The 24211-nt window shown below is 34.1% G+C and overlaps 1 protein-coding gene across 1 annotated transcript in view; it reads left to right on the top strand.

The window, feature by feature from the left end:
- LOC127865811 (85/88 kDa calcium-independent phospholipase A2-like) overlaps positions 1-23847 on the top strand; it is a 266985-nt gene extending 243138 nt beyond the window's left edge. Inside the window, exons 5-10 of the mRNA XM_052405827.1 lie at positions 17224-17372; positions 17638-17811; positions 21966-22236; positions 22398-22496; positions 22590-22703; positions 22793-23847. Coding sequence (XP_052261787.1) covers positions 17224-17372; positions 17638-17811; positions 21966-22236; positions 22398-22496; positions 22590-22681 — 785 coding nt within the window. The 3' untranslated portion in view covers positions 22682-22703; positions 22793-23847. The remainder of the gene's footprint in view (positions 1-17223; positions 17373-17637; positions 17812-21965; positions 22237-22397; positions 22497-22589; positions 22704-22792) is intronic.
- Positions 23848-24211: the final 364 nt, after the last annotated feature.

Here is a 24211-nt window from a genome sequence, read left to right as displayed (position 1 = left end):
TATCTGTTGTGTACACACTAGCGATATGTTATTTTATGGTGTTATATGATTTTCACGATTTTTTTCGATTCTAACAACAATTAGATTTTCAATAGAATTATCTGCAGCGGTTTCTTTAGGATTCGAAATGGTCCTGGTGATGCATATGCTTTGAAACAACTTTTTTTTAAAGACATCAATCAAACCCAAGTATTTCAAAACCAATTTGATTTTGACAATAACAAACATCATTTTAACAAACTGAGAATACGTATCCATCTAACAGGTGTTTATTATTACTAACACAGGCACCCTGAAATACACGTTATCATTTGCTGGTTAACATAGATTTTTCCTTCGGAAGACATAATCCTCGGAGATATTTGAATAGTTTTTTTTTTCATCCAACGATTTTCGTTGAAACTATAAGGGTGGTTATTTATGAATAAATCTAGCTCGCATTAAGTTAAATTGCCATTCTACTATTACATTGAATACATATCGCAGTATAAATAAAATACCTGACGGTGGTTTATACTGTTAAATCCCACACAACAAGCTCTGATAATTTAACGTATGAGCCGTTCTATCTCAGTACGAACAAACATGTATTATATACTTGCTTCATTGTTTACATTTTAAGCTAAGTTGGAAAAGGGCGAATATCTAACTTGTCTCGTTCACTAACCGATGTATTAACACCGCTTTACTTAAGCACGCAATAATCAGTACAATCGGTGTAATCCAGTAGAGCATAGCTTCAAATTCTACCAGTAGACAGACAAGTATTATTGTGTTATCCCCTATTAATTATCATTCAGATTTATATCCTTTACATCGGTCCAGATAGTCACAGTATCGGGGTCGATTTTAAGTATTGTAAACAAGTATTTCATATTTCTGTGGACGTTATAGCATCGACATAAATATTTACCAAATAGTCTTATACCAAAATTGTATATGAAACCATGCATTGTAATGCATTTCGTGTATAATACACTGTATTTGTATTATACACATTGGTAATTCGTCGTGATTTTCCGCATTTTGCACGCGAGAGAGTGACGCGCGTATCGCACTATAAAATCGTTAATTTCGATTGCTGTAAATGGTAGCGGAATTAGCGCGATTGATAGCGTTTTAGACTATCACGCGGGAGAACTGAGTTCGATTCAGGATACCCACAGGAAGTAGTATCATAAATTTGCCCCCCCCCGGGACCCTTCCCCCCCCCCGAGCTTACCCCAGGGGTTCCAGATTGTTAAATGTACACGTATTGTGTATGGTTTGAATTTTCAACAACGAATATTGACAAAAATACAATATTAAATGTGCAGATATATAATTAATTTGAATTGCTAATAGATTTTAACTTGCATACAACTGTCGTATGTTGAAGGGAGCTCCCAAAATTATAAAAAGTATCAGGAAAGTGTTCTCCATTCCTCCATTACATGATGCGAGTAAGAGAAAAGCTGTAAACAAAATCTGGCTAAAAAATAACAACATTTAAGACTTTCTCAACGCTTTTTAATTTTTTAATACAAGCTGCATTGAATTTATAGACATATGCAGGGCTTTTTTGCCTGATTTTGTGAAGCGGCCCTGGCCGCCTCACTTTGTGAAAAATTGAGTCGCAAACTTTTCAAAATTGTAAAAGAATGAGACGCAAACTTCTGAAAATTGTGAAAAAACAAGTTGCGAACATGTACAAATTGTAAAATTCAGTTAATTAAGAATAAGTATAGTAAAAGCATGTTTAATACATGTACTTGCCTAATATTGAAATGTCTTTAAGTATAAATGCATTAATCATATTTTTTTTCTTTCAACAAATAACCACTTATAATTAGATCAACAATAGATCTTAAACCAAAGAAAAGCCTGACCCCTGTCAATATCTTGACTTGCGCAAACAACTTGTGTAAAAAAATGTCAACCATTTATTATATTTTTTTTTCAGATTTTACAAAGCATAAACACATACACTGTTTGAACATTTCTTCGCACCATGAAAATGCATTAAAATTAATGTTCATATAAATGGACAACAGTTATACTTAAGTTCAACCAATATTAACAATTGTAAATGGATAATATACAGAATAACAAGTATCGCTCTCGGTTATCAATACATAAATCATGTGCTTTCATCAAAATTTCAAATGAATTTTCTTATAATTTAATCCACGTTCGTTTTAAAAGTGCATTGTAAAAAAAACCTTCTGTAGAAATCTTTTGTTTCTTTATTGAAATCCCAAATTGCAATAAATCGGGAATATTTGATGTTTTTAAAAATCTGTTCAACATAGCAACACGATTATTGTTTAATGGTGAGGTAGTGTGTTGTGTGTCGTGCGGCCTAAACATTTGCATTGTTAACACACTAGAGGCCACATTTATTGCTTGATCTCCATTAAATTTGGTTAGAAGATTTGTCCTAATGGTATCTTGGACGAGTTTGAAAATGGTTCTGGTTGGTTAAAAAACATGGCCGCAATGGGGCGGGGAATTTTACCTTATATGGCTTTATTAAAACCTCGTTAACACTCTAGACGTGACATTAATTGTCCGATCATCACTAAACTTGAACAGAAGGTTGTCCAAATGATTATATATTGGACAAGTTTAAAAATGGTTCCGTTGGCCAGCAAAACATGACCGCCAGGGGGTGGGGTAGTTTTCCATTATATGACTTTAGTAAAACCTTGTTGACAAACTAGAGGCCTAATTAATTTTCAGATTTTCATAAAACTTAGTCAGAATATTTGTCGAAACTATATCTTGGTTGAGTTTGAAATGGTTCCAGTTGGTTGAAAAACATAGCCACCAGGGGGCGGATCATTTTTCCTTATAATTGTTTTGGTAAAAACTTGTAAACACTCTTAAAGTCACATGTATGGTCCATTCTTCACGAAACTTGGTCAGACCGTTTATGTTAATGATATCCTGGATGATTTCGAAAATGGTTCCGGTCTGTTGAAAAACATGACCACAGCGGGTCGGCAATTTATCCTTATATGTCTATAGTAAAAGCTTGTAAGCTTTTTTAAAATTACATTTATAGTTCACTCTTCTGAAACTTGGTCAGAACATTATTTTGGTCTAATGATATATTGGGCTGCACAGAATGTGTCAGTTCCTTTGTATCTCAGGTTAGCCAATTCGGGCCTTTCAAGCCTTCTTGCAGTCTCCACACTAACTATAAGCCCGCCAGCCCGGGACTGATGAAATGTTATTCGGGCTACTAAAAATTAATAATTTATATTAATTTTATTGACCCCAGCTTTATTCTACTATGTGTATATGTTGTTTCCTTTTGTGCCGTGCTGTACCGTTTTGGCAATTGGTTCCTTGCCATAAAAAAATGAACACGAAGGTGTGTATGGTAGAAGTGCAATACTGTTTCACTTCTTTATATTATATAGTCGGGCTATTGCATTTTTTGTCTGTTTCAGATAAAGCTTCATAATTCGGGCTAGTGGTTAAAATATATTACCGTGAAGACTGTTCTTGTTTGTTATATTCTGTGAGACTTTCAGTATGTTTGAGTATTTTAAATGATAAGTATTTGATTGGCAATTATTTGTTTTTATAATAATATTGATAACATGAATTATTTATCCCATATTGGTCCTTATTTTTTATCTTAATTGATGTAACTATTGTTTAAATAAGTTGCTTTACATAGTAAATACAATAAACATAATATCCCTCCCCAGTTAATTTCGTTCAGCTAAATGGTCTTGCAAGGCTTGAAGCTCAATAGAAGATTTATAATACCTATTGAAAGGTTACTAAAATGAAAATAACTTTCAAATTATGGCAGTTTTACTGTTCATCCAATTGTCTGTGAAGCGAACTATTTCTAAATTTGTTAAGTGCTTGATTTAAAATATGTAATTACCACTAAGTGTAGATGTAAAATGACACAATTTTTAATCGAAGTTATGTAAATGTTCCTGAATTATTTGCACATGCATAGGAGATAATAGTTTCCAGGACGGACAGATAGACAGACGGCGGAGCTAAACACAATATCCCCACGCTTTTAAAAAAGCGTGGGGAAAAAATAAGGTTAAGATGAGCACTAAAATTTTGTGTGTACATGGTTTACCTGCATAAATAGTTTGAAATTGCATATATATTTAAATTTTAGAACAACAAAGTACATGTTGAAAATGGTTCATGATATTTCTATGTATATTGTTAAATCACTCATTTTAGGGAAATTATAATTTTTTTGTTTAAAAAGGCAATCTTACTCAACATCTGCGGATTTTAGGCGATACATGCATTGATACTGATTTTTAAGTTGATGCCATCTTTTATACAGATAACTTGAATGTACCGATAGTTTTCAATTCATTGCTTTGTAACTGAAATAATGAATTTTTTACCACATTCCTGTTACTTTTAATTTAGTGTTTTGTGGAAAATGAGATTTTCATGTTGAAAAGTATGCATTTTTCAAGATAGATTAAATCAAAGACAACTGTTGATACCTGCACATTGATAATATTTCATTCCTTATGTGTGTAATTACCTATCCTTGACATGCATAAGTAATCATGTAAGAAACAATTTGTTTGCAGCTGGTTGTTACTGCATGTGTAATTTCTATTCAAAATGATGGTTTTAATAACATGTGATTCAATGAGAAATGCATTTCTCAACTGTAACATTTCTTAATTTATATATGAATCATATTTACTATATGTGCTCATGCATACATGTTGCGTAATTGTTGATATCTTAATAAACCAAGAGTATATTATCAATATGTGTTGTTGCTCGAAAATATGTTTTTGTAGCAGGAAGTGCTTTGGGCTCGATTAATCTGAGAACTCAACAAAATATTAATATAATCCTTCTGAAGTTCTTAAAACAGAAGTAGCAAGTTGGTATTACACATCTCCTAAACAAGTACAGCACAATGAAACTTTTTATAAAATCTTTATATCCACACAAAAATATTGATGATTGTGGTGCTCAGATTGCAAAACCACCTGTTTGGCAAAAATAATGCAGATGGTTAAATTATGATAAGTGCAAGAAAAAAAAGAATAACTCTGGAGATAATAATTGATGTGATAATCATTGCTTGACAGAATCACAATTGACCTAGATATTTATTTATGTAGTGATATATTTTTCAATGAGTTCCTTAAGATTCCAAAATAATATTGACTTAAAATAAATAATCGCAATGGCGGAAATGACTTATCATTTCATGTTCATGAACCGGTTTTAAAATACTTTGTAGACTTATCTGCTAGGCGGTGAGGACTTTTAGACCACCTGATAAACTTTAACTATATTTGCCCTAGTTCAGTAACCGACTATAGAAATGCTAACATAATACTGATGACTGATGAGTCTGTTGTGTCTTATATTCTCAATGCTACTTAAAATATTAAGTCCATTTCAACGTTAAGACCAATAATAAGCAAATTCGTTAAATTGATATCCTCCGCCAAATAAATCTTGATTATTGATGGGTGCAGAACTAACAGAAAAGTTTATTTGAAGGGTTGTACCCTTATCCCACTTATTTAAAAGTTACAACATAAAAAAACAACAATTGGCAATAACTCTTATTTAAGAAAGTGTAGGGTTATAGATTTTGTGCCTGACACTCTTCCTCATTGATATCTTAACATCCATTAAATTTCATCTTTAAATCGTGTATAGTATCTGTGATATAGTCCTGAAAAGTAACATCAGACATGTACATATGTACTAGGGTTATGTTTCTTGTGCATGGCACTTATTCTCATTGACAATTATACACCCATGAAATTTCATGTTGAAATCTTGTATTTATAGTTTCTGAGATATAGCCCTGAAAAGTTACATCATACAAAAACAACGAAGGGCAATAACTCTTACTTAAGAAAGTGAAGGGTTATGGTTCTTATGCATGGTTCTATAAATGAGATATAGCCCTGAAAAGTTACATCATAAAATAACAATGACAAGAAAGGGCAATAACCGTTATGTAAGAAAGTATACGGTTATGGTTCTTGTGCATTGATAATTATACACCCACAAAGTTTCATGTTAAAATATTGTATAGTATCTGAAATATAGCCCTAGTTACATCATACAAAAACAACAAAGCGCAATAACTCTTATTTCAGAAAGCGACGGGTTATGGTTTTTGTGCATGGCACCTCTCTTCAGCTATATTTATACACCTATAAAGTTTCATGTTGAAAACTTATATGAGTTTCTGAGATAAAGCCCTGAAAAGTTTGTGAGTGACTGCACTGACAGACAGACCGACGGTACGTTTAAGTATATTTAGCGTACCCGGGGTACATTAAAGTATACTTAAGAGTACACGGGGTACTTTAAAGCATTACCCGAGCCGAACCGACAATTACCAATCGAGCTTATTGACAGATTAATGACGATAGTGGTAACTATGATAGTGTGAAATATAATACAATAGTTTTCCTAAATTGAGTGTACATGTGAATTAGCTAAAATAATGATAAAAACACCGATTGGGATTATACATTTCTGGAACTGAATTTGGTTCATAATCAGTTTTTAACTTTTTTAAGCTGAAATAATATATATATATATATATATATATATATATATATATATATATATATATATATATATATATATATATATATATTATCTGAAAATATTTTCTTAAATCAATGTTATATCTTTGTATTAAAACACAGCAACACTCATGACTGTAAATTAGGCATTACCATATTTCTTTACAACGTAATGCATGTACATCATCGATATATATAACATTTAAAACGAAAATCGTTTTAAAATTCAAATGTTTGCATGGTGTTAGAACTACTGTTTTGATATCTTTGTTGTGAACAACGTGTTTAGGTTCAACGTCCGAAAAAAAGATTTCCGAAAATAACTGCAAGCTGTTAAAACGCGAAATTAAGTTGAATTGAAACACAACATTGCGTTAAATATTAGTTTTCATTAATCTGACATTTTTCACTGCGACTGATCGGAGCAATCTCACGGGGGTTCTGTGAAAATCGTCAGATTTCCGATTTATGTGACAGATCTCACGATCTAACAATATTCACGCTACACCGGTCTATTACACCGAGCAGGAATTTTAAATGCTGCTCGAGCAGCAATTTTTTCTGCTCGAGCAGAAGTTAAAGTTTCGACCCCTTTGGTGCGCCATACATAGTAGCGCTGCAAAATTATATCGCTTTCACTAGTGCTGCAAAACTGTATCGTGCTTACTAGCACTGCAAAATGATATCGCTTTCACTAGCTCTGCACAATTGTATTGCTCATACTAGCTCTGCAAAATTATAACGCGCTTACTAGCTTTGCAAGTTTTCATCACGCTTACTAGCTCTGACAAATCATATCGCTGTTACTTGCTCTGTAAAATTATATCGCTCTTACTAGCTCTGCAAAATTATATGGCGCTTACTAGCGCTGCAAAATTATATCACGCTAGATAGCGTTGCAAAATTATATTGTTTTCACAAGCGCTGCACTAGCGTGTCGCTCTTACTAGCTCTGCAAAATTATATCGCGCTTACTAGTGCTGCACTATTGTATCGCTCTTTTTTGCGCTGCAAAATTATAATGCTTTAAGTAACAGCTGCAAAATTGAATGTCTGTTACCATCTGTGCAAAATTTTAACACGCTTATTAGCTTTGCAATATTACATCGCGCTTTCTAGCCTGACAAACTATATCTCTATTCCTAGCTTTACATACTTATATTGCACTTTCTAGCGCTGCAAAATTATATTTTGCTTTCACTAGCTCTGCAAAATTGTGTCGCTTTTATTAGCTCTGCAAAATTATTACGCGCTTACTAGCTCTGTAAAATTATATCGCTCTTACTAGCTCTGCAAAATTATATGGCTCTTACTAGCTCTGCAAAATAATAACGCGCTTACTAGCTCTGAAAATTTATATCGCGCTTTCACGTGCGCTGCAAACTAGTTACTAGTGCTTCAATATTTTATCGCGCTTATTAGCGCTGCAAAATTATATTGCCTCAACTAGCGCTGCAAAATTGTATCGCTGTTAATAGCTGTGCAAAATTATAACCACCCTCACAATATAAATGAGACTCACGCACTACGTCTTGAATGTCGATGTTCAAAATGGCCGATTTCCGCGTAAGACAGTAGCTAACAACAAATAAGTACTAACTAATAAGTAATAACACATAACTCGTAACAAGTAACAAAAATGTCCTTCCAGGGCTTCCGTACTATTCAGGTGGAATTATTTTGTTTAACCAAGGCACAGTACAGTTTCGGATTGTGAGTTTTAGGAATCGATTAACAATCCCATTTTTTCTTCAGGATATATGATTATTCAACTATAATTTTAATTTATGAAGGTGTTTATTCTAGGAAAATGAGTTTAAAATACGTTTTTATTAAGAATTTTGTAACTTTCCACTAGCTTCATGAATATGATTATTCAGCTATAATTTAAATTTATTAAGGTGTGTATTCTAGGAAAATGATGCACTACCTGCTTTCATTGGTTTGGGTTTTCTAACACATTTTACTAAGGTGACTATAGATAATATATTGGCGCTGGCCATTTTTGTACGGATTTCGTTTCAAATCCACAGTTAATATAATACATATACCTAGATAAATGATTCACGTTACATCTTTTTGACATCGATTCGTTTAAATTTGGGCACGCGATGGTCTTTACATATTAATTGTAAGTTATCCTTGAATAAAGCCATTAGTCATTTATGAGAAACTAGCTTACCGGAACCCGGGGTCGTGTAGTGAAGATTGTCGTTTCTTTGTAAAGTCAAGCTTAAAATCAAGATATGGACATCATCGAATTGAAAGATTTCTCGTTAGATTTCTCGTTAAATGTTCCCTCGGTTGAGCGACGATCATGTAACCATGGGAATTCGCCTCTATCACGTGCACTTATATGTTACACTCATTTCGTGTAATGTATTTATAACAAAAAAAACTTAGACAAAATGTTAGCAAAAGTGATATTTACATCTAGCGATGCACAAATTAACCGACGATACAAATTTGAAGGTTGTAAGAGCACTATCGAGAACGTAGACATCAAGCACGCGAAAGGTTCCGGAGCACAATCGAGAACGTAGACATCAAACACACGAATGGTACCGGAACACAATCGAGAACGAGATAACAAACACGCGAAGGGTGCCGGAGCACAATCGAGAACGAAGATAAAAAAACACGCGAAGGGTAACGAAGCACAATCGAGAACGTAGACATCAAACAAGCGGAGGGTGCCTGAGCACAATCAAGAATGTAGGTAGACATCAAACACGCGAAGGGTGCCGGATCAGAATCGAGAACGTAGATATCAAACACGCGAAGGATGCCGGAGCACGATCGAGAACGTAGATATTCAACACGCGAATATTGCGAACGAAGACATCAAACACGCTCATGTAATATTGACTGAAGCGCTCCCACAATGTTTATTAGATCTCTATGTACATAATTTATCTGCCATCTTTTTAATATCTCTTACGTATGTGCTGAATTGCGTAAATCGAGCACTGAAGGCAATATTTTGTGAGTATTTCACCATTTCGCATTAGAATTTAGTTTAAATATTTTTTAAGTCAATGAAGAAATGAAACATTTCTTGCAACGTTAAGCTTCACAAGTAAGGAATACAACATTGATTAATATATGACGTTTTAAATTTGACTTATTATAAAACAAAATTGGATACTTACTCTCCTATTTATAATGACTTTCAATCTTAATATTACGAATATCAATTCTTGAAAATTGAAATAAATGGGGGCCTGGTAACCATTAATGCTTTGATAAAACGGGAAACGAGTGGCGCTGCTTGTATGAGGAGATAAGTCATGATTGACCTTCTTCTGTACCTTTCTGTCTTTCATGCGAATTAGCAATAAGTTACAGCAGTATTTTGTTTAAACTCGGTTTCAAAAATCCAGAAATAACTCCAAATGGTTGTTTATTGCCGATAATTTTAAATTTTAAAGAATCGAATGAATAAACAGTTAATTCATGTCATATTCGCAACTTTAGTGTATGATTGAGAAAACTTGGTGTCCTGTAGTTTGTTTTTGCTTTAGTTACTTAAAATCAGAATTAAAATCGGAATACGAACTAATAGATGATGATATTCAGGTTTTCTTTTATCGAATGAAAGACGAGAAATGATAGTATATATAAATTGACCTTAATATACTCTGCCTTCCCCATAATTAAGTTTTGTCAAACATTTCGATTGACGGCAAACGTCAATATTCGTTTTTCAGCAAATGAGCTTTAAATGGTTTAATTTACTGGAAGCTAATGTATTCGTTGGGTGTATTTTATATATCCGTTCGCATATGTGCAATTACTCTACATAATTATGAAGCTGAACATTTGCATTTTTTTTTACAACAACGATGATACTTTATGACAGAGCATAATGGTCCGAATTGCATGCCATATATTGTATTGATATTATAATAATTTAACTTAACAAATGCTTAAACAATATACGAAGGGCATCAACCAAGCTGTTTTAATAGGATCTAAATTAACAGAATATTCATAAAGTAACAATTTTTGTAGTTCTTTAAATGCAGAAATGATGTTAAAATTATTAGGTCTCAAATGACAAGTTCTCAAGGACAACAGATAGACATTAAAAATCTTTTCACCAGTCGACTTGTCTCAATCTCAGAGCGGGTATCAGTTTTTATAAATAGAATATTATCTATTTTATTCTTATTTATATAAATGAAAAACCGTCACACAAATGAATGACAGTTATGGTATGGCAAGCACGTGTTATATTTATCAACTTACAAACAACATCACAGCAGTAAGAGGCACACATTTTTATCGAATCGAACGAATCGAAATACTAGTATATCTATTCAGGTAGAATTATTTCGTTTAACACACGGAACAGTTACGGATGGTGAATTTTATAAATCAAGTAGTCGGCAAAAACTTTGATCAAATCGAACGAAACTAAATATATCAATTCAGGTGTAATTTTCTCGTTAAATACAATGTACAGTTTCGGATGGTGAGTTTTAGGAATCGATTAACAATCCCATTTTTTCTTCAGGATATATGATTATTCAACTATTATTTAAATTAATGAAGGTGTGTATTCTAGGAAAATGAGTTTAAAAACGTTTTTATTAAGAACTTTTAAACTTTCCACTGACTTCATGAATATGATTATTCAGCTATAATTCAAATTTATTAAGGTGTGTAATCTAGGAAAATGAGTTTAAAATACGTTTTATTAAGAATTTTGTAACTTTCCACTAACTTCACATAACAAGAATCGCAAATTATTCGGTATATAAAGACATACAGACGAGCACAGATAAACGAGGCTGCATAAGTGTAATAGAGTGAGTTACGCGTTCCGTAAAATTGTTTCTAAAGGATAAATTATAACAATTTATTGTAAACGGAATTGTTTCCAATCATAGGAAGGTAAGAATTTTCATTATTTTGATGATAGTTATAAAGGGAGTAGAAGTAACAAAGCTGCGTAATGGCGCACATGAACGCAATTGTTGTAAATCTGAACTCGAGCAACACAGGTTTCTTCTACCACAAAATACTTGCGGTTCACATACAGGGGATCTAAAAGTTTATGTACTGCAATTCGTAACCTATATCATTTTGTGAATACACTGCTAGACATGTAGCAAATCATCGTAGGAAACACGTTCACTAAATACGCCTTGCTATATAATTCCGTTGCACAGATTTGGATACGGCACCAATGCTGTATCTCATCAAATAAGCACGAGTACGAAATTTTGCTAACATAAACTCCAACGGTCGATCGAGAATTTAAGCGTATTTGAGAGAACGTGAGTAAATTCATTCAATGAACACTATATACCGCGGTTTAGACGATGGTGATATAAGTGCATTACAGTAATACATTGTCCATGTTTATGGGAATTGTCGCGTTCACAATAAGGTATTTTACTTTATTTCTTCCAAAGGCATAAAGAGCTCAACAAATTATCAGACATCAGTTAACCATAGTTAACAAAAATGCATAAGCATTATATGTATACATAGTACAATATCTTACATTTCGTCAGCGATCAACACAGTAAACATTGACAGTACAAACAGAGTAAACTTCGACAAATATTTTTGAACTATGTTTTATAGGCATGGGATGAAACTAAATGATATTGTTTATGAAAATAATTCTCCTAAATGTCAACGAAACAGAGAACAGTATTGATGTGGTATAAACATTAAACATACTTAGTATAATATCAAAGCGCACCAGTATTTCAGGGAGTGAGTGAACACGCTTACCGCACATCCATAGGTATTCTCAACCAAATGCTTCAATCATTTCAAAACATACGCAAAAACCGTCTGGCATTCTAGGTACGAAAACGAAATTTTAGAATAATTTTCGTTTACTGTTCATGAACTTATAGCGAATTGCGGCAAGATTCAAGTTAGGGAAATGAAATCCTACAATACATTCTCTAAAGTAATTACACGCACAGACCCAGAGCACGTTTGTTACATTTTAAACGTATCCATTTAAAGGGGCCTTTAGGTAAATTGACACAATTAAAAAAAATGTGTTCCAGATTCGCAAATTTTCGTTGTAGGTATGATATTTCAGAGGAAACAGTAATACTGAACATTTACCATGCTCTAAAATATCCATTATATGCAATTTTTGACATTAAAAAACCTGAAATTATAAAGAGTTGCAACGAAAAACGATGGAAAAATTTGGAGAGTTCTGTTGCCGTTATATTTTGTGATACTACGAGGATTACTTATATAATGTATAAAATACATCACTCATACTATGAGCACGGATGGCCAAGTGGTCTAAGCGATAGTCCTTACTCAAGGGGTCAGTGGTTCGAGCCCCGTTGAGGATTACTTTTTTCTTTCTTTAATTTTATTCTTGTTTTTTTTTAAGGGAGCTTTTTTGGATCCAACGCTTACATTTATCAATAAAAAGTATTTAATGAAAAAAGTCAAAACATGCCAAATCTGTGAAAAGGCCCATTTAATCCACGATAGAACATTTTGAGCATTGAAAAATTATACGCGCCTGCGTTGAGGAACGTTTGACACACCAATACGTCTGCTTGGTTCAAGCAGTAAACTGCACCATTGTAAGTAGAAGTCTACCCCGCAAGTTTGAATAACGAGTGCAATCATGCGTGCTATGTGGGGATTATTATACGGTTAGAAAAAAGTGAGCAATCAACAATATTGGCACAACATCTTGAGCACTTGTGACACAGTATCGCGTATAATCTTGATAACATACGTTCTACCGCTCTATTTACTGATTTCACTATGGGCAGTAACTCTGGGATTTCAAGATTTTACATAAGGTACATATGGGTTACCGTCCTTCGGCGTTATCTCGGATAAACATGGTATTTGAGTGCATATTTTTGAGTACCTGGCTTCTCTGGATGGATTTGTCAAGTGTCTCCGGAGAATGGTCTTTCACTACATTTTTGAAACAAAGATTCCACTGCTCAAGTACACATTTACATACTTATTTAGATTGTACTTACGAAGTAACCTATATATAGGAAGACAGCATAACTGTCCAAAATTGTAAGCTTTCTTGCGTGATAACATGTTTCGATCGATTCAAATTTTAAAACTTCGAGTGAAAAGTCATTGCTGGTAGACAGTCTCAAGGACTGTATATGTTTAACGCAAAACCTGTGGGCTTCCGCAAGTCTTTTAATGTCCGCTTGCAAGCATGTATTCCAAAGTTCACATCCGCACAGAGCTTTAGGTATAACCACTGATTGGTATAACGTTTTAAGTGTAAGTGGGTATAAACCCTTGGATGTAACGCACGTTTTAATATGTTAAGGAACGTTCTTCGCAGTGTGTTGCTAGTGTCGTTCAGTGATTTGGTTGTAGAAAGTGACTTGTCGCATATATGGCCTAGGTGGTTGTACACATTTACTTCATTTAGATGTTGCGTTCCCATATAATGCTTTCTTTCACGACAAGACCGCACAGTGTCATTAAAGGCTATTCAGCCGAACGTGTCGGAGTTTTACTTGAAACGCCTCTGCTTTTAGTACTTGTCACAAATGGATATCATGCATTGTAGTCCATGGGGGATAACGATATCACAATCAAATCATCCATCATTCGTTGATTTGAAGCCAATCAAAGCAATTTGCAAAGTGTGCATGTTTTATTTTAATAAAACATGTTTTTCGACGTTTTCATAATGACGTTATAAGGCAAGGTTTGCTACAAATTTCGACTGTTTTATTTGAAAATATTATGTTAAAGCATAACCCGTCTCTTAGATTACATAGCTATAAATCATTGCTCTGTGTGTAATTTAAAACGACATCAAATGAAACGGCAACAATTTGACATTATTTTCAACAGCGACTTCGGTTCATTTAATATTGTTTCAATCAACAAAATTATGGTGTTTTTTTTTATCTTAGTTGTGATTTATAAAATTGTATGTAACGGCTACACTTAAAGTTCGCTGCTCAAAAACATAATTATAATTAAGAAATGTTTTATTAACTTTGTGTTAACGAATGTAACTTATTGCGTGTTGATCGCTTTATTTAAGTTGATTGAAGAGACAGCAACCATACCGGTATTCTGAATAAATTCAACTGGAATCCACTGTGACCACATCAGAGTGGACCATGGATGCTGGGGACAGGGTGAGCCAACAATTCGTTTACAACTTCACATATTATTGAACATCCATTGTTGATTTAACATACTTTTTACTTGCAAAACTTTATAGTACACTGGAATGTGTAAAAGAAAGAGGACAAACTAAACTACGATTTAACTATTATGTACATGTTACGAACGGGCCCTGTTCTGTTGCGCCATGACAAACAGGTTTAATAAAATGAGTATGTGATCAGTTCAGTTTTGGTCACTGATTTCAACTATTTCGATGTTTCAAGGTATTATGTCTTGACGGTGGAGGCATTCGAGGACTCATTATTCTTGAGATTTTGGACGCGATCGAGAAGGAAGCAGGAAAGGAAATCAAAGACATGTTTGACTGGATTGGCGGAACAAGCACCGGAGGGATTATTGCTCTGGGTATTGCTACGGGTAAGACACGGTTTGCATCATTCAGTTATTCTAGTTTGAATGTTCGGGCAGATATGCAGACACGACACAGTTAAGGATAATTATCATTGTTATTTCAATATACACTGATTATATAAAAGTATATACATATTTTTCATAATCATTATTCATCGTTGTTCTTCTTAAACATCAGAATTTTAAATCATTGTTTATTTGCGGAACAAACATGTAACTGCGATTTCTTTTTAAATATGATATCAAACAAATTATTTGACTGTATGTTAAATAATAAATGGTCAGAATCCCTTTTGTAGGCAAATCCGTGTCTGAAATTCGAGCCATCTACTATCGACTGAAGGACCAAGTATTCAAGGGCTCAACACCGTACGATTCTGCAACAATAGAAAACTTGTTGCAAAAAGAGTTTGGGGACAAAGTAATGACGGATATCAAGAAACCAAAGTATGAACTTTATATGCATTTTAAGGAAATGTCACACTTAAGCATACTTAATCCTTTAGTTTAATATCTGATTATAAAAACATAAAATCATTATAAGTAACGCCACAAATGAATGATACCTACTTTGAAGCATATGTTACAAACACGCACGGCACTTTTTTATTTATTGTTCATAATATGCGAGTCATATAGGTCCGATTGAAACTAGTATGGCATGAAGTAAACAACCAACACAGTAATGAGATTGAAAAAGGGCATTTATCACAAATGCTATAAAAGTGAGGGCATTTAAAACTGGAAGCCCTAAAACAATGAATGTAATACATAAAAACAGTGTATAAAATATGTTCATTCATATAAAAAAAAACATATTAGTAAATGTAAACATACAATTAATGTACAAAATGCCATAATGGTCGATAGGGAACCGCCTGTAAACATACATGGCAATATTGAAATGAGAACGCAAAACCTAAAATGATATGTGGCGAAGGTACTGAAAAAGAATTTGGAAGCATACTGATTGGATTAACAGATCACATGACTTTTACCTATACAATGATTGGCTGATGCCTAAGCGTGTAAGGTTACACTGCACTAATTTAGCATTTAAACAAACACTCTGGATTAGCAGACGATTTATTCCATAAATCAATCTAAAATCCTATATTACGGTGGAATCCGAGATAGCCGATATATCACGATTGGTAAACAAAGGCAATGTAGGATAATTTTCATTTAACAGGAAAAAATATCACGATGACATAAAAAAACTTTATGTGTGCATAAACTTGGTTAAATACAACAGAGGTATTAGTAATGCGATGCATGGATGTTTTGTGCTCAGCGCGAGCGGGAACATATTTGATTTAAACGACTGTGCAATAACAGAGGGGGTAATCACGTGATAGTCAAGATGGCGACATCTACGCAGACACAGTTATTTTTCGCCGTTTTATACCCTTTATTACTGTTGTTGAATTTTTAAACGACGCTCACTTTCCAGCCATATCAGTACAACAGTGATTAGCGTTTATTTCGTATTTAAATTCGCTTTATATCTCGACTTCACTCACCGCAAATTTTCTTAGTGGAGCCCTAATTAGGTCATTCAGCTTAAAAATTTCGCACGGAGTAAATTCGAGATATAGAGCGAATATAACTATGAAATAAACGCCAGTAACTTTCTTGATTATATGGCTGGAAAATGGGCGGAATTTAAAAAATAAAACAAGAAATAAAGGGTATAAAATGTATTTTGTGTTTTACTTTTTCACTTTTTCGCGTTAAGTTTCAGTTAACAAACACGCTACCACATGTCTAAATATCTATTCAGGAGACATACAACTATTTAGACAGTTGTTGAAAACATACCGTTCTTATTGAAGGGTCCTGGTTACAAGCGTTTTAGGAGACCATCATCCATGGAAGCTCCACATGTTTCGTTCCTACAAGGAAGACGAAAAGCCCGAAGAAGATCCGGACTTTGAACCAATCAAACCTCCAGATGGTGATTCCCCTGAATTAAATTCTTTTTTTTTTAATCAATCTTATTTCTGTTTTTGTTTTCGAAATTAACAATAATGCACATTCGTTATTTATAAATGTATTGATATGTTTGCTAATGTTGCTAAAATGATTATAAATAAGGCACACATAACATATATGTTTCATTCAGAGACGTACATCTGGGAGGTTGCCCGCTCTACTTCCGCAGCGCCTACCTACTTTCCTCCGTACAAACAGTTTTTTGATGGAGGCATAATGTCCAACAACCCTACCCTGGACATTCTCACAGAAATTCAGGAATATAAAGAAAATCAAAAGGTGATCATTGTGTTCAAAAAACAAAACCGTGTATTATATTTATTTTACCACAAAAACTCAAAGGTGGGTCTTAGAAGGTACCAACAATCATTTTCTGTGAAATAAAGGAGCTGATTTGAAAGAGTAAAAAACGAAGAAGAATTAACATTAGATTTAAGAAGCTTGCTAAAAACCTTATTGTCGTGTCATTGTTGCAAATTATTAAAATAAAATAATTAAATGTTCATCCGCATGAAACTCGTATTTAATGATTTATTATTTTCAGGATAAAAGCCGCGTGCGCCTGGTTGTTTCTATCGGTTGTGGTTATGTGAAATACGCTAAGCAAACGGCCCCAAACCCAAAGGTGCCAAAGTTGTGGGATGTACTACTTCATCCAATCAACACGTATAGATCGCTCGATAGCTCAAAAAGGTTTTTTATGGACCTCTTGGAACAGGTATGTTTTAGGATAAGGTCTCAACGGTCGACTTTGCCGAAGTGCTAGCACGGCGTTTTTAAAGTCGCGTGATCGACATAAAATAAGTAAACAATTTTAAATTGGTCTTATAATTCGCTCGCAAACCATTAACACAGCGTCCTTACGTCGTTCTAATGGCGTTTTTATAGCGTCAACAAACCGTTCCTTAAGCGTTCTAATAGCGCGCGTGAAGTTGCTAGAGGACATACACTACCCGCTCACACAGCGTTTAAGATGTGACAATTAATAAAAATACATAATAAACATAGTACAAGGTCATTATATGGTACATTAAAAAGAAAGCCTCATCATCATTACGGAAAAGTGATGCAAGGCAAGAAAGGAAAGGGCGCCTAGTCCTCCAAGACCGCCGCATCGATTACATGCTCACCACCATTGGTGATTTTTAATTAGTAAGATAAACAGTTTTCCAGACTAAATTAATGGTTGTACTAGAACCTTTCAAGATTACCGCGCGAACGGCAAGTGCTCACTGGGCGAAACAGATGAAGGCGAGCCTTTACCATACATTATTGCCCATGTTTTGCAGAGATTGCACGAATCTTTTTTTTACAGCAACCAGAATAAGATTGAATGACTAATTGAACCTGTTGCCCATCAGCAACCGGCCCGTTATCCTCTATGTTTATCCGCCTTCCCTCTTACACAATATGGGAGCTGTCGTCACAACAGTGGCCTTCTACTATCCATCGGAACGTGTCGCTCGTCGAACGAATGATTTGCCAGCGCTGAGTGAAGGTTCTGAACAAGTAAAAGCATGCTCCTCTGTTGTCATCTGATACTGTGCATAATGCTTCATAACAAATGTACGCAGTTCAAATGCATCACCGCTTTTGTAGGGCATCGTTGTAGCATCATGTGGAAGTGGGACTGTAACTGGAAAGCCCAATCCTTTTTTATAAAGACAAACTTTAAGCTCCAAATGCATTAAAGAATGGAGCGTCTGAAATTTGTCATAGGCAATCGAAATCCATCCAAATGAATTTATGAACTTTTTTCACGTCGATATACTATTTGTGTACCGTCAATGTGGCAATTAACATCTCCTTTCAAATTCTTTAGCAAAAGCTTGTCATTCTGAGGTGTTCACTAGACACGGAATGCAACCATTTTTGTTTTTGTTGACGATCGTTTTGTACACCTCACGAACCTATAAAAACATTGTATTGTGAGGTACTCGAATGTCAAGTTTTAAAATTGTGTGTTTCTCACTAGAGGCAAGATAGCCAACTTCTGGTTCGAGGACTTTACGATAATTGGTTCTTTATGTGGTTGCTCTGTGACGTAATCGTCTGAAAAATTCATCGCATTTACGTCTAAAATATTTAATTATCTTTATATTTCTTAAAACCACTTAATAAAAACGTTTGAATAAGTAATAATTGAACAAATGCTTTCGTTCATTACTATCAATTATAAAACATATGTAGACAACTAATTATATTTTTTTCGGCATAGCTGTTTAACGTCATTTTTGACCTAACCTGACCTTTGTAAGTGTCCAGCAAAATTCAAATAAAATTTCCCGCGGCTAGACACCAATGAATACACTTTATTTATTCCATTGGCTGATTTTAGCATACTACCAGAACATTGGAAAACATGACCGCGTCTTTGTAACACGTTTTTACTGCGTGTTCAGCATGAAACAATGTTATCTCTAATGAAAAGGCTTGATAGCTAGAACAGTTTTACAATCAACTCTTGACATCAGTTTGTGCGTGCACCTTTTATTTTTAGAGGATTGCCAACGCCACAGCGTTTGTACTTAAAGGCTATGTTCTCATATTGAGTAATTATTTCCATATTCCTGTCTGTGTACTAGTATATTTAAGTTCATAAAAGTATCGTTTTTCTCTATCCTGATATTCGTTTTGGTTAAACCATTATAAATTGTTTCGACATTGAACATTTAACATGTTAAAGTATAAAGTTTTAAACAAGCCGTCGTTCCAGCAGTGAAAGCGTGGCCTCACTTTAATGCATTGCATTCTAACCCGCAAGGTATCAGGGTCAGTTCGCGACCAGTAAAATAATCGTTATATAATATAGACGATATCGCGTGAACTAGGTGACCTGCAATTTTCTTTAGACCAGAATTATGTTAAATGAAGATATTCAGCGATATAATTATTGGTATGTCAATAATAGATTCTTAATGAGTTTTTAACAATACCATGATAATTATTATTTTTGATTAATTTAACAAAATTATTCCACCATATTGACTAATGTATTAAGCATGAGCGCGATTATTCTCGATACTGTTAATACTCGAATCAAATAGCAATGCCCGACAAACCACTAAAACAGGTTTGTTCGTACTACGCGCGTATTAATATTTCAAATATGCACGGATACTTCGCGTGCGGCCGGTTGACTTATATGACGGAATGTTTTACGTTCACTTCCATTCTTCTTTTGGTTTTCTGAATTGTATCTATAGGTTTATGACCAGCAATATGTAATAATGTAAAATAAGCCGTGAAAACTCCGACTGCATGTGATGCAGCTAAGAACTGCTCAGAAAAAGACATTCGCTATCTTTGATCTCATTCATTAAACTCTACCTTTCACCAACTCCAACCACAATCAACGCCGTATATCTTTAAAAAAAAGATATTTCTTCTTTGCTATAATCAGCTTACAAATTAATAAATTGTATATACTTGGTTATGAGTTTACATCATAATTAAATTATTGTTTTTATAATTTATTAAAATGGTAACGATAAATTTAATGATCGTTGCTCGAGAATATAAGTCGAGCGTTAGTGGCCCTGCAAGAATCGACTTTCTTTTTATAACCACACAACACTGAATCGTCCACGCCTACTAACCCACCTCTGTCTTCGTATGAGTATTGTGTTAACGTTGTCTTCTTCGTCTTCCATTTGGTACATGCTGCCGATTCGCTGGTTATAATGAGCGTGATAATCAGGTTGCTTTTATTTTTATCCAAAGTTGTTTATTTGTGTAATTGTTTGGAAACCCCAAAGCAGCGCCGTGTAGTCGCTGTACTGCTCAACACAAACGCCATTCTCATCTACAACATTCGTTAACGTTCTCGTACAGCGCTTACGAGCTCTAGAAGACACCCCTCGACTTATAAAGGCGTTCTCACAGCGCTCTCTCCAGCGCATGGCAATGGAGCCGCGGCAGGGTCTTTGAACAGGTTAATAACGCTTTACGCAACGTGGCATTCTAGGTGATAGCACGGCGTCCGCGCAACGTTATACGTATTGTTTTCACGCTGAAGGTGCGTCGCGATAACGCAGGTTGTGATTCGTGTTTTATAAAGATAATGCATGTTAAGGTTAGGACTGATTGTTGTAGTTTCGACAAATTGACGTTTATGGACAGTATTTTCATGCAAATAGTAACAACTGGAAGACGCCGTTACCATTAAAGGGATCTTTTCACGCTTTGGTAAATTGACAAAATTGAAAAAAGTTGTTTCAGATTCGCAAATTTTCGTTTAAGTTATGATATTTGTGAGGAAACAGTAATACTGAACATTTACCATGGTCTAATATAGCCATTATATGCATCTTTTGACGATTTTAAAACCTAAAAATTATAAAGCGTTGCAACGCGAAACGATTGAATAATTTGGAGAGTTCTGTTTTTGTCGTTAAATTTTGTGAAACTACGAAGATTGCTTATATAATGTATAAAATACATCAAGTAGTGTAATCGGCGGAATAGCTCAGTAGTATAAAGCGTTTTTACTTCAGGTCTCTGGCAGGCCTCCAGGGGTCACTGGTTCGAAACCTGGTCCGGGCAATGTTCTTTTCCTTTTTTTTATTTTATTCTTGATTTTTTACTGGAGCTTTTACGATCCAATGTTTACATTTATCGATATAAAGCATTTAATGAATAAGTTAAAAAATGCCAAAATCTGTGAAAAGGCCCCTTTAATACAATTAAATAGTTATAGATTTTATAAATAGTTATAAATAGAAATAATTATGATCTTTTTAACGGTATTCATCACTACTGGTTTATTGCATTTCAAGACTATATACATTTGCGTTATTTAACCTTCGTGTGCAACTGCAGTGCTGTAATGCATATATAGCAATTAATTATCTCTGTTTGTGACATTGGCAGGTAGCAATATCCCACGGTCAACCATCGTATCGTACCAGAGCTTGGTGCCATATGATGGACGTTCCGTTCTTTCGATTTTCTCCGCTTCTGGTGGAAAATGTGCCCCTGGACTGTGTTGATGACAGTGTGCTTGAGAAGATGCGTCAGGACACGAGAGACTATATCAAGACACCTGAACACTTTGACAGGATTACAATACTCGTAAGCTATTTGAAGGCAGGCCCATATGTGAAATCTGAGTTTTGGGGAGACGGACAACGCAATTCGATAGGTATGACATTTTCAGTTAACTAATAGAACGGCATTACTGACATATTGAATAATTCTTTGCCAAGTTTGGTGAGTCATTTCAAAATTTCGAAGCCTTGTGAATATGCATGCCTGCGTCTAGTTATTACAAATAACATAGGTTTATTTATTTTTTACTTTCAGAAAATGTGCCTCTGGGCTGTGTTGGAGGCAGTGTGCTTGGGAATTGGAGAGACAATCCTAGTGTGCTTGAGGGTTACAGAGACAGACGACGCATGGCTGGTGAGTCATTTCGAAATTTCGAAGCCTTGTGAATATGCATGCCTGCGTCTAGTTATTACAAATAGCATAGGTTTATTTATTTTTTACTTTCAGTGAATGTGCCTCCGGGCTGTGTTGAAGGCAGTGTGCTTGAGAATTGGAGAGACAAACCACGCATGAAGACTGGCAGTGTGCTTGAGAATTAAAGAGACAAACGACGCATGGTTGGTGAGTCATTTCGAAATTTCGAAGCCTTGTGAATATGCATGCCTGCGTCCAGTTATTACAAATAACATAGGTTTATTTATTTTTTACAGAAGAAGATCCGGAAGAAGATTCATAAGAAGATCCAGAGGAAGATCCAGAAAAAGAATTTTATCCAGAAAAAAGTGCATGATTTGTGGTTAAGAGTCCTTCACTTAATAATTGATTACTTTTAAGTACAATATTTTCAAGTTGGTTTTACATAATTAATATTTTTTATTTCTTCATGTGCAGAAAACCGCTTTGTATTTTTTGACTAAATGCAAATAACTAGTGTCAGTTATTGTGCATTTCTAAGTCTTTTTAAATCATCAAACAATTACATTTTTTCATCGTTGTGCGTTTTAACACTGTTTTTTACGGTTTTGGATTATGTGTACTTTTATACATATTTTGTACGTACTTAAAAAAAGAAAAAAGTAATCATGCACACACAAATACACAACATATGTTTTATAAGGCTTTCTATGCAATCTAGCTATTTAAAATAAATAGTTTAAAACTAAAAAATAGACATGGCGTAAGCATAAACATCGAGTTTGCATATAGTATAAATACATAGTACATAGTTTACGACTTTTTCTTAAAGTAACATAAATACTCAAAAACAACGAATATTTGGCAACATATTTCGTAAAATAAAGTTAACCTATAAAACAATAAATGTTTCTTATAGCAATAGCAAAAATTTCAAATATAGATGTGGTATAGTAAAATAGATACAAAGAGATACAAAAATGCTAGTTTTTATTTTTAAACTGTTTTATATCTATTCATACGACACACGAACACTAACTTGGTTAATGAACATGTATTAAATAAATTTGTCCCGCGAACCACCCCACAAAAACAGCATTATGTATCAAGTAAAATCTCTGTTACCAGACCACGTTGAAATTTTGGCTATTGCTATAAGGACCATTTTTTATAATTTAATTTTATTTTTCGAAATATTGTACGAACTATTCGTTGAATTTTAAGTGTTTTTGTTAAATTTTGTTTTGATGCTGTTTTAAGTTTTGTTTTGTTATTTTGTATACACTATTCAGTAGCAAGTAGTATCGATAAACATGACTTTTCATAATTCACACAGACCTGTAATCGGAATGTATACGTAATAAATATATATTTTATATAATTGTTATTTATACTCAAATTGAATTTACATTTTTGTTCGTTTCAAAACTTAAGTGTACAAAGACTCGCCACTATTTGTAATCATTTCATGATTCAGAATGTAGTGTTTATGGGTAGGTAGGTATACAGGTTACTAAATACTGTTTACAATACCTAAAACAGGGCTAAGAAATGAAAATCTTATGAACTTTTTTTTAGATAAGCACATCACCCGTCAATAATTTCTATGCATTAAATGCGCAAGTAATTATGAGCACGACTATTTTCATAAAAATCGAAAAATGGCTTCATTTTGTTTCTGAAAATATGTTGTGCTTTACAACATTTATGTTATA

This window comes from Dreissena polymorpha, chromosome 2 (genome assembly GCF_020536995.1).
Source record: "Dreissena polymorpha isolate Duluth1 chromosome 2, UMN_Dpol_1.0, whole genome shotgun sequence".
Classification (NCBI taxonomy): Eukaryota; Metazoa; Mollusca; class Bivalvia; order Myida; family Dreissenidae; genus Dreissena; species Dreissena polymorpha.
Note: the sequence above shows the minus strand (reverse complement) of the source record. Positions and strands in the feature narration are given on the sequence as shown.